Source organism: Echinops telfairi, unplaced genomic scaffold (assembly GCF_000313985.2).
Source record: "Echinops telfairi isolate 266 unplaced genomic scaffold, ASM31398v2 ScPeMD7_655;HRSCAF=1070, whole genome shotgun sequence".
Taxonomy (NCBI): Eukaryota; Metazoa; Chordata; class Mammalia; order Afrosoricida; family Tenrecidae; genus Echinops; species Echinops telfairi.
This window is the reverse complement of record NW_022104553.1, coordinates 18,530,983-18,542,675: the sequence shown is the minus strand read 5'-3', so window position 1 is coordinate 18,542,675 and position 11,693 is coordinate 18,530,983. Positions and strand designations below refer to the sequence as shown.

Below are 11,693 nucleotides of genomic sequence, written 5' to 3'. Positions count from 1 at the left end.
CCTCTGTTAACTGAGATAAGTGCATTTGCAGGTCTACGAAGGGCCAGGTCGGCCATTACTGAAATCCATGCTTTGCACACCTTTAGGGAGGATGGAAAGAGCTATATCCCATTACTAAGATATATGGGTTGGGATGGGCCATGTCCCTTTCCTGAGCTATGTGCGAATTAGTCCCTAATGGGAATTCAGGGACGGCTACGGCCCCCCACACCCCCACCCCGTTACTAAGATACGTGCGCGTAAGCACTGTGCGTAAGCCCTCCTGCAGGGAGGTGGGGGGCAGCCAACTCTGTTGCTAAGATAGTAACCTCCCCTTGAGCAGCATGCTTCTCAGAACAACCAACTAACCACCCCCAAAGGGTAGCTGGCACTTGCCCGAGAAAACCAAGCCCGGAAGACAGGGAGGCGCAGGAGAGGAGGAATGGAATTGGGGAACCCAGGGAGGAAGTAGGGAGAATGCGATCATAACAAGGGGGTTGCAACCAATGTCACGCAATAACAGATGTCTACATGATGGAAGGGAGAGCTCTGGATGACCTCTCACCCCACCCACGATAAAATAACATGCCCTTCTAAATCTCCCATAGCATATCGAAGATCCAGTTTTGCCTCCTCTAACATTCTCAGCTCGGCATCGTCTCAGAGCCGGCTCGGTGGGGGAGATGAGTGAGGTTGGAATCTTGTCCCCTCCCGCTGCTCCCACTGGTTGCAGGTTAAAAGGAAGCATTTCTCCTTATCTGTCTGAGAGTCTCTTACGCTAACGTCGATCATTAAGGATTTCTTTCTTTGTTTTAAAATTAGCGTTCTCTTCCATTTTGAGAGGAGACCGTCTATAAAGAGAAACTATCTTTGGGGAGTAGCACTGCCCCTGCTGGGCTGAGGCAGAGGAACGATGAGAGGACCGGGCAGTATCTTGTTCCATTGTCCAGGGGGTCCGGTGGAGTCAGACCCGACTCAGAGACACCTAACAACGGCAATAAATCTACACAATTGTACAGAACCCGATCGGCGTCATGGAAGAAAATGGAAACGTTCTACACCTCTAAAGAGTTCACGGTCTCAGAAACCTGCTGGGGCAGTTCACCCCTACCCTCCAGGGTCTCTAGGAATCGGAATCAAGTGTAACAGTTAAACTGCGAATCCCAAGTGTGGTGGTTTGATAACACCCAGCAGCCCTTCGGGAGACAGACGCGGCAATCTTCTCCCATCAAAGATCAATCGCCCAGAATGCCCTGCGAAGGGTCGGTCTGCGGTATCACATGGGTCAGCGGGACTTGAAACGGACTTGGCCGCTAGAAGTTCATGTGTTTGGTTCAATCTGTTCCACATAAGGCAGCAGTGTGTTTATGGCCATTTCCTTGGTGTTCCATATCCCCTCTAAGTACCCGTAGCTGCATGCCTGGGACTCTCTGGACACTCTCTTGACCTTCTGACGAAGGTCTTCCTCATCCGGACGTTCTGTTTTTGCCTTTGTCCTGTCTAAGACTTGTGTGTGTGTGTGTGTGTGTGTGTGTGTGTATAAAATCATTTTATTGGGGGCCCCTACAATTCTTATCACAATCCATCCATCCACCCACCGGGTCAAGCACATTGGTACATGTGTTGCCATCATCATTCTCAAAACATTTGCTTTCTGCTTGAGCCCTTCGTATCACCGCCTCATTTTTTTTTCCACCTCCATCCCTGCTCCCCCCTCCCTCATGAACCCTTGATAATTTATAAATTATTATTATTTTGTCATATCTTACCCACTCCCTTCACCTACTTTTCTGTTGTCCATCCCACAGGGAGGAGGTTATATGTGGATCCTTGTCATCGGTTCCCCCTTTCTACCCCACCCTCCCTCCACCCTTTTTTTTTAATGAGCTCATAAAGTAGTTGGCCTTTTGTGACTGGCTGACTTCATTCAACATGATGTTCCGAAGGTTCCTCCTTCATCGTGTGCCTCAGGACCTCCTTTCTCTTGGGGGGGATGTGGTAGCCCCTCATAGGTCTAGAGCACATCTTATTGATCAGTCATCTGTGGATGGACATTTTGCTGGTTTCCACCTGGGAGCCATCGTAAAGGTACTGCACTGAATATTGGTGTCTTGTACCTGCTTTTAACACCTCTGTATTCTCTTTCTCTCTCTAGCTCCAGCTTCTCTGGACCGAGTGTCTTCAGCAAAATCAGCATGATGCAGACTGGTTGGTTCTTAAATTGCCAAAGTGTGGCTGATGTAAGTGTGGATTTCTCCTTCCTTCTAGAAATGCAGGTGTTTTTATTCCTGCTCCTGAAGCCCCCCGAAACACACTCTCCCTAGTTGCCCCTCTTTCGTTCTTCCTGGATAAAGCCAGGTAGTCTTCATCTCCAGGTTCCTTCATGCCAGGCAGCTCTCCCCCAAATGCCACAAATACCTGGTTTTCAAGGACAGAAAAATTGTCCTCTTCCAGTTATGGAGGGTAGAAGCCTCACGTCAGGGCACCAGCTCCAAGGGAAAGCCTACTCTCTCAGCTCCGGGGGAAGGCCCTAGTCTCTCGTCAGCATCTGTTCCTTCGCACTTTCTACATGGCATCCATGTGTCCCCCCACCCCCGTTTGTGCTTCCTCGGTTCTGTGCCCAAAGTGCATCCTCCTAGTTCAGCAGCGGTTGCTTTAAGACACACCCCACACCGATCACCACTTCAGTGGAATCACAGAGAAAACCCTCTCCCCAGTGTGGTCACAGCTGCGGGAGTGTTGCAGTGCCTGAGTCAGGGACAGCTCCTTGGGGGACCCCCGCGCAGCAGAATGAAACATGCCCGGTTCCCGCACCTCCTCGTGTTCACTGCCGAGTTTGAACCCGTTGTTGGACCCTCTGTGTCCGTCCATCTTGTGGCGGACCTTCCTCTTCTCTGCTGGCCCTCTACCTTACCGAGCATGACATCCTTCTCAGAGGTTAACCGCTCCTTAGTCATACATCCAGTGTACACGACACAAAGGACTCCCTGCACTAGCTTCTGAGGAGCTTTCTCAGACAGATTTGCCCAGGCTTCTGGCAGCCCATGGGATAGTCAGTATCTATGCCCAATCCTGTCATTGAAAAGTATCCACAGGGCAGGGGGTTAGTTAGGATTTCTCACATGTCGTTTGCAGGGCCCAGGAGGAGGAGCACAATTCAAGCCCCTTGGCTTCCACGTGTGGCTAATGGCCAGTCGGTTATAGGACACGTCGCCCATTATGTCCCCTGTGTTGAACTTTCTTGTCAAGAGTAAGATGGGTGCCCTGGTGGAAAAAGTCTGTTAGGGAAACATCTGAGTCACATCTCTGGTTTGATGCACTCCAAGTGCTGGCCCTGTCTGACCACCTAGGAGAAACAGAAATGCACTGATTTTGTTTCCCAGGTAGATGAGAGGGATTGTTCACATGCGCTGGTCTCAGTGGTGGTGTGTGGTGAGAGTTCAACTTTTCTGAGGTTCTCAACATTGCGTAGGGCTGTGCGTAAGGCCTACAGCCGTGGAGAGCATAACTCTGGGGCAACAGGATTCTATTTGCTCTTAAATTGCTGGGCGCGGGTGACAGCTGTGTCACCCTGGATCATATCACACCAGAACCGAAACCAGCAGCAATTTATTCTGACTCATAAGGACTCTAAGACAGAGGAGAGCTGCCCCCTTGGGTTTCCCAAGACTGTAAATCTTGATGGAAGCAAAATGCCTCTTCTCTCTAGCACGGGGCAGCTGGTGGGTTTGATCCTTTGACCTTTGGGCTCAACTGCTGTGCCATTGAGGCACCTTCATTTCCCCACAGTGTCCTGGAAGTACGCCATTTCCAGGATGTTGGGCACTGGATGACGCGAGTCAGAACCGGCTCAACGGCCACTAAGAACATCCTCTAAATCACAGGCCCAGGTGGGGCCCAGCTTGCTCTTGACTACTAACCTAAGCCAAAAGTGGGTGCTTCGGCCCCACCCCGTCATTTCTGGGAAGAAAGACGAGGTAATCGGCTTCCATGAAGGCTTGATCCAGAAGGCCAGGGGGCCGGGGAACCGAGATGGCTAGAAACAGGACAAGCCGGGATGGAAATAATACTGAGGATGCTCACAGCTTGTAAAGAACCCAGCCAGTGTGACCAAGCAACGCGCATGGAAAATGTTGAGTGGGAACCCCGACTGTCACCCCAAACCCAAGGAAATGCGGCTTCTGAAGGAAGTTTATTAAAATGCATTTTTGAGCGAAACGCCCACATCTTTACCCATGGAAGGGGGTGGGGGTGGGAATATGTGCTTTCTTCCCCAAAATTATTTGTTGAAGCAGCTTTATTAAACCGACTGGAGTCTTTCAAAGAAGAGGAAGAGGTGCGCAGCCCGTGGGGGCAGTTCTGCTCTGCGTCGCACGGGGTCGACCTGAGTCGACCGCCGCTCAGCCGCAAGGGGTTGGGCTCTGTTGGGGTCCTTGTGCTGTCTTAGCCTCTAACTCAGGACCAAAGAGAGAGCGGAGACAAGGGATGGTTCCAGGTAAGACAACCACCCGGTACAGGAGGAGGAGATAATCCAGTACAAGCAGAACTACGAGGAAACCTGCCAACCCACAGCCTAAGCGTCTAATGTGTAGAAAATGACGTCTGACGGCCCCTGTGTTGGCCTGGTGACAAAGGAAATGCCGCTTAAATGACAGCCTGGCCTCATGGCGAAACTGGGGCTGGAAAACATTCCAGTAGGCAAGCCCTGTTTGCTAAGAGCAAAGGTTTCAGGTTCCACTTGGGAAATGGAAAACAGCCCCAGTGGCATAGTGGGTTAAGTGGTAACCTGCTAGCCACAGAGTTGGAGGTTTAAACCCACCAGCCACTCCAAGGGAGAAAAAGGAGGCTGTGAGCTCCTGTAAAGATTTACAGCCCTTGGGAGCAGGTCTGCTCTATCGGACAGAGGTTGCGATGAATCAAAATTGTCATGGTACAGGGGTCCGTGGGTGAGGTGGGATGAGTGTAGAGTTTGGGCTCCCCCACCTCCCCTTAGAGGGAAAAAGATGATGTGGGAATCCACGCTTGCTGAGCAAATGTGGGGCAGGTGCATTCCGGGCTCCGCTCTTAAGCAGGCAGGACACATGCATGATTTTTCACTCTCCCCTGACACCTTTGGGTGATTAGACATTCCACAGGTGGTTCTCACTGCCGCTCGGTGGAGCTCTCGGCGTTGTTGTAGTTAGTTGTTGTCCGGCTGTGTACCATGCTCGATGCTTCCAACCTAGAAGGCTCGCCTTCCAGCACTTCGTAGGACCTTGCCCTTGGCGATGCATGCGGTTCTCATGGGATGACGCTCAGAACTGGGTCATTTCGTCGCCACGCTTTCCTTTCCTAGTCTGAGTCTGGAAGCCCCCCTGAAACCTGTCTGCCCTGGGTGACCCTGCCTGGGATTTGAAATGGGGCGGGGTGTGCGGGGGGCCGGGAGCAGAGTGTCCAGCCTGGAAACAGCAGCACACAGGCTGCCACAGAATGACTCGGACAGATGGGTGGTTGGCTGGGGAAGGAGGCGTGGGGAGGGGGCGTGGTTTCCTCCGCATCCTGTAGGTGCGTTGCCTTTGCCCTGGACCACCAGCTGGGCGCATCTCTGTTTTCTGCCTGCTCAACTCCCACCTACCCACCCGCAGGGGCGCCCTCCCTCCCTCCGCCTTTCCCTTGAAAGGGCTTCCCTTCACCTGCTCACTCCCACCCGGGCGTGTGTTTTCAGAGCCCCGTGTCGTTTGCGGACGTGGCCGTAGACTTCTCGCACGAGGAGTGGGACTGCCTGGACACTGCGCAGAGGGCGCTGTACTGGGAGGTGATGCTGGAGAACTACGGCAACCTCGTCTCCGTCCGTGAGTCCCTGCCTCAGATAACTGCACACCCACCTCACTCTTCCTGTTAGCGGCAGGCGGGTGCCACAGAGGACACTGTGCGATTTTCAAGGCCGTGGACTTGGGGAGCAGGTCATCATTCCTCGTTCTGAGGCACCCCTGGGTAGTTTCAACTGCCAGCCTTTGGGCCAGTAGCCAGAGCACTTAACCATTGCTCCCAACCAGGGACTCCTTACATTTTAAATTAAGCTCAATCAAAGCATTGTTGCGTTCCCTGAAACTATGGTACTGAGAGAATCTTGACCAATAGTGGGGGGGGCCCCCCCGCGGGGGGGGGGGCAAGTGAAATGCATAGTGGAATTGCGGGTTCTCATGAACTCCAAACTTTCTGGAGCCATACAGGCTGGATGAACCCCAAAAACCATTGCCCGGAGATAATCCTTAAATATGAAACCAAAAATATCCCCTGAAGTTGTCTTAAAACCAAACAGCGGTTTAATTTCACTAGTAAGGAATGTTTCCCTTGAGCGCTGGGCTCTTTTAAGTACTACCTCTGAGGGATCAAAGTGTCAACAGAGACTCCAAAGCCTTAGGAGCCTCAGGGGCCACTGCTGATATTAATGTGCAAGGAGCTGCTCTGAAAGCGAAGTCGTGGAATTGGAGTATATGTTGCTGTGCATTTTCTCAATAACAGCAAGAATATATATTAGAATGTTATACTTAAACACTGCCCTTCGAAGTCCAAGGCTGCTGAGACCAGAAAAACTAGATGGTGCCCAACACCAAATAGAATAGGAGAAAATTATGAACGTGAACTCAAATCCCTTCACACACACACACACACACACACACACACACACACACACACACACACACAAAACCCCCAAACCTACTGGACTATGGAGACTGGAAGATTCCCTCAGACTCAAGGAGGCTTCAAAAAGCTCACAGAGGTACTTTATGTGACTGAACTATGGAATGATCTATGTATTAAATCCCAATCAATAATTTTTTAAAGATATACAATAAAAGAGGCATTCATTTACCAGGGGGGGTGGGCGAAGCTCATGGGTCAAATTCCATTACCTTTTAATTCCATATTCCATGAACTTTTTGAAGCCCCTTCATATACTCTTCAAATTAACCAAAAGATCGCTCTGAAGCTAAATAGCAAAATGGCTTTAAACAAATGAGTATCGTGTATTAAGTACTCGGCTAATTTTAAGAAGCCATCTATATGAAGCCCAGCGGTCAACCATTCCTCGAGGACAAAGATGAAAATGTAAGGGGGCAGGGAAACTAGATGAATGGATATGGAGCAACTGTAACAGAACCCATGGTGACGCCACTGGGAAAGCCTGTTCCGTACACACTGTTGCACGGGAACCCGAACGGCTATGCAACTCTTCACCAACTGCCAGGCCTCCCCAGGAACTTCACCTTTGGCTCATTTCCCTCTCCCCTTGGTTCTTGTCTCGTCATTCATTTGTGGCTTCTGCTGTGAACCACGTCATGAATAGGAAGGATGTAGATTGTGTAACTTTCTCTCCCTAAAGATTGGCTATTGTCCTAGATCCAGGTCCTCTTTTTCTTTTTCCTTTATTAATTTTTTTTCCAAAATGGCTTCCTGTTCTTCTGCCACTCACCAAAACTCCAAACTCAATGCCATTGAGGTGATGCCAACGTGTAACAACCCTATAGGACAAGGTAGAACTGCCTCCTGTGAGTTTCCGAGACTAACTCTTTATAGGAGTAGAAAGCCAAGTGTTTCTCTCATCGCCATCATCAGATACCTTATTTTCACTTGCTTTATGATGTTAACAATCACAGATACTGAGTGCCAAGACGCAGTATTTTGTTGAGTGTTCAAAACTGGGAGATTCTTTTTGTATCTTCATGTATTTGCCACAGTGACTCAATATTTCATTGGGGGCTCCCAACAGTGATAATCTGGTTCTGTTGTTGCTCATTCGTGTATTCACCATAATGATTCTCTCAAGGAAACAGTTTTATTACTCATCTGCCATGCATTTGGCACTATTTCTATTTAGTAAGATACATAAAAACTAGAATCCTGATCAACGGGGGGAATCCAAACAGATTTTAATCTTCAACTACTAAACCAAAATTATCGTGTGATGGCTTTTAAAACCAGACAGCAGTTTAACTTAAATAATTAAGAAATGTCTGTCTTGAGCTGCCTTGAGCATTGTAAGTTTTTGAGAACTAAGTAATTGGGATTATATTGACAACAGCAAGGTTAGATAGGATCCTCAGAAGGCAGGGGTTTGTGTTAATGGGGGAGAAACAAATCAGAAAAGAAGGGTGAGGATGAGGAATGCATTCCATGTCGTGGAATTATACAGGTAGAAACTGTTGAATCAATGTGTGCTTTGCTGTACATAATCCCAACCACAGTAAAAGATAAAAAGGTTTTCTCTCTTTAATTACCAGTTATTACAATAAGGAGTGAGTGCCCTAGCATGCCGTTAACACACTCAGCAGCCAACCGGAAGGTTGGTGGTTCAAGCCCTGTCCTGAGGCATCTCAGGACTGACAATCTGCTTTCAGAAAGAAAAAAAGAAAAACCAGATATCAAAAGCTCTCTGGGGCACAGTTCTACTCTGGCACCAGAGTTAGAAGCAGCTCAAGGGCAGGCTTTCCTTTCCCTAGTAATTAATGTCCTTCAACTTGTCCTCCCAGGTGTTTCGTATTTCTTCGTAAGCTCAGTCTTACATGTTGTCTTTTCGTGTGGCTTTGAGTGTTGGTGGTTTTGTTGGAATGCTTTTCCTTTTATATTAGCTGTATATCCATCTATCGGTTTCATGCACAACCGCACAGTCTTACTTCCCACCGTCGTTCTGTGCTCGGTTTTCTTGGGTTTCCAGCCATGCCATCATAACATCTACAAATTGCCCTCATTTTGAACCTTCGCTTTCGTGCTTTCCACCTCCGACTTTTCGCTCATTGTGTGAGATCATAGGAACTAAATGGAGCCCTCGTGTCACAAATGGTTAAGTCCTTGGCTGTCGCTAAAAGGCTCCAACCCACCTGAGCTCTACAGGACAGACCTCTGCAAGTCTATTTCCATAAAGATGAAAGCCCAGAAAATCCCATAGTGCAGTTCTCCTCTGTCACATGGGGTCACCAAGAGTCAGAGAGCCCATTTGCTGGTGCCCAACAACAGCTGCGGTAAGCAGTGATCAGTAAGAATACCGAGTGCTTTTCTTGGTTAACCTCACTAAGAACACTTCCAGGACTTTCTCATTGGGTGTATTACGGTGCCAGACATAGAATCCATATTTCCAAAGGAACACTGGGTGGTTTGTGTTCAAGCAAGCAGTAGAGAATTTTTGTTTCTGCTGAGAAATGGTTGTGCCAGCCTTAGTTCTTGCTTTTCCCTCTCTTTCTCCTTGAGAGGAGACCAACTACGTTCTTTCTTTCCAGATTGGGTGTCATCTTTTGAGAGCGGGAATTTATCTGCAGTGAAGGACATTTATGAACTGAGTTTCTCCCGATGGAGTAACCGTCGAAAAAACAAAGCCGAAAAGTCAAAGCACGCAGCAGGTGAGTTGAAAGTCCCACAGAGTCGTCCAGAGCGCTACGTACGTCAAATGATCGTCAACTTTGAAAACCCGCCCACTGGCACAGAAAGTACCCCTGATAGATCACCACAGAAGTCTCCTATGAGAGAGAATTCCTATGAGTGTAAGGAGTGTGGAAAGGCCTTTAGTCGTGGTTATCAGCTTGCTCAGCACCAGAAAATCCACACTGGTGAGAAGCCTTATGAATGTAAGGACTGTAAGAAGTCCTTCCGCTGGGTCAATCAGCTTACTCAGCACCAGAAAATCCACACTGGTGAGAAGCCTTATGAGTGTCAAGACTGTGGGAAAGCCTTCCGTTGGGGCTCGAGCCTTGTGATTCATAGGAGAATTCACACTGGCGAGAAACCCTATAAGTGTAAAGAGTGTGGGAAGGCCTTTAGGCGTGGTGATGAACTCACTCAGCACCAGAGGTTTCACACTGGGGAGAAAGACTATGAGTGTAAAGACTGTGGCAAGACCTTCAGCCGGGTGTATAAGCTCATTCAGCACAAGAGAATCCACAGTGGTGATAAGCCCTATGAATGTAAAGACTGTGGGAAGGCCTTTATTTGTGGTTCAAGCCTCATTCAGCATAAAAGGATTCATACTGGTGAGAAGCCCTTTGAATGCCCAGAGTGTGGCAAGGCCTTCACTCGTGTGAATTACCTTACTCAGCACCAGAAAATCCACACTGGTGAGAAACCTCATGAGTGTAAGGAATGTGGGAAAGCCTTCCGTTGGGGCTCAAGCCTTGTCAAACATGAGAGAATCCATACGGGTGAAAAGCCCTATACGTGTAAGCAGTGTGGGAAGGGCTTTAATTGCGGCTATCACCTTACTCAGCATGAGAGAATCCATACTGGTGAGATGCCGTACAAATGTAAGGAATGTGGGAAGGCTTTTATTTATGGGTCCAGCCTCGTTAAGCACGAGCGAATCCATACAGGCACAAAGCCCCACAAGTGTGGTGAATGTGAGAAGGCCTTTGGTCACCGCCACCAACTGATACAGCATCAGAAAGTCCACCAGAAGGGCAGGCATGAAGAATGTGGGGCGTGTGGGAAGGCATTCTATAACCTAACCCTACTTAAAGAACATGAGAGAACTCATACTGCAAAAAAACCTGTTGCACCCCAAGAACATCCAAGCACTTCTATACAACCATTACGCCTTTCTGACCCCAAGGGGAATTCATGGTAAGATTTAACATAAGAAAGCCTTCAATGGTCACTCTTCTGTTTACAGAACATCAGAGTAGCCATTAAAAAAATAAACAAACAACAACACTAAAACACCCCCCCCCCAAAAAAAAAAAAAAACCCCAACCTAAACCAAACTCACCACCATGAGTCAATTCTGACTCATAGCTGTTTTATAAGACAGAGTAGAATGACCCCTGTGGGTTTCGGAGGCTGTAAATCTTTATGGGACCAGGAAGTCTTATCCTTCCTCTGGAAGGCTGTTGTGTTTGAACTGCCAGCCTGGTGGTTGGCAGCTCAACATGTAACCCACCACGCCACAGAGTAGTCATACTAGAGGCAAATTTGGAGAAACCACGTTTTCTTCACGATCACACAGGTCAGTGCAGATGACAATTTACTGGTCCATGTATCACACATGCTCAGTGTTATTGACAGTTTATTGGTCCAGAGCCCAAGTGCTCAGTTTAGTTGACAGTTCACTGGTCTAGATCACACATGTGCTCATCTCAGTTGACTATTCTACTGGTCCAGATCACACATGCTCAGTGTAGTTGACAGTCTACTGGTCCAGATCACACTCTTGTTCATTGTAGTCATTTTCACTGGTCCAGGTCACACACATACTCATTGACGTTTTACTGGCCAAGGTCACAAACATGCCCAATGTAGTCAACATTATTATTGGTCAATCGACATTACTACTGGTCAAGATGATACATGCTCAAGGTAATTGATGTTTATTGGTCACATCCATACTCAGTGTTATAGACGTTTTACTTGTCAAGGCCACAAACATGCTCAGTGTAGATTATATTATTACTGGTCAAGATGACACAAGCTCAATGTCATTGATGTTTTTGATCATATCCATCCTCAGTGTTATTGATGTTTTATTTGTCAAGGGTACAAACATGCTCAGTGTAGATGACATTACTACTGGTCAGGATGACACAATGTCATTGATGTTTTACTTGTCAAGGTCACAGACATACACAGTAGACTTAACATTATTACTGCTCGAGATGACACATGCTCAATGTAATTGATGTTTATTGGTCACATCCATCCTCAGTGTTATTGATGTTTTACTTGTCAAGGCCACAAACATGCTCAGTGTA

The 11,693-nt window shown here is 48.0% G+C and overlaps 1 protein-coding gene across 1 annotated transcript; it reads left to right on the top strand.

Annotated features, from left to right (window-relative positions):
• The first annotated feature begins 1,980 nt into the window (after nt 1-1,980).
• On the top strand, nt 1,981-10,671 carry ZNF331 (zinc finger protein 331). The gene is made up of 3 exons (XM_045292573.1): nt 1,981-2,219; nt 5,684-5,810; nt 9,237-10,671. Exons 1-3 carry the CDS (start codon nt 2,175-2,177, stop codon nt 10,571-10,573), a joined length of 1,509 nt encoding a protein of 502 aa, XP_045148508.1. The 5' UTR covers nt 1,981-2,174; the 3' UTR covers nt 10,574-10,671.
• The last annotated feature ends 1,022 nt before the right edge of the window (nt 10,672-11,693 follow it).

Excerpts from the sequence above, each read along its gene's own strand:
- ZNF331 (XM_045292573.1), top strand. The coding sequence starts at position 2,175 with ATGATGCAGACTGGTTGGTTCTTAAATTGCCAAAGTGTGGCTGAT. Across the intron at positions 2,220-5,683 it reads ATTGCCAAAGTGTGGCTGAT|AGCCCCGTGTCGTTTGCGGA; the intron begins GTAAGTGTGGAT and ends GTGTGTTTTCAG. Across the intron at positions 5,811-9,236 it reads CGGCAACCTCGTCTCCGTCC|ATTGGGTGTCATCTTTTGAG; the intron begins GTGAGTCCCTGC and ends CTTTCTTTCCAG.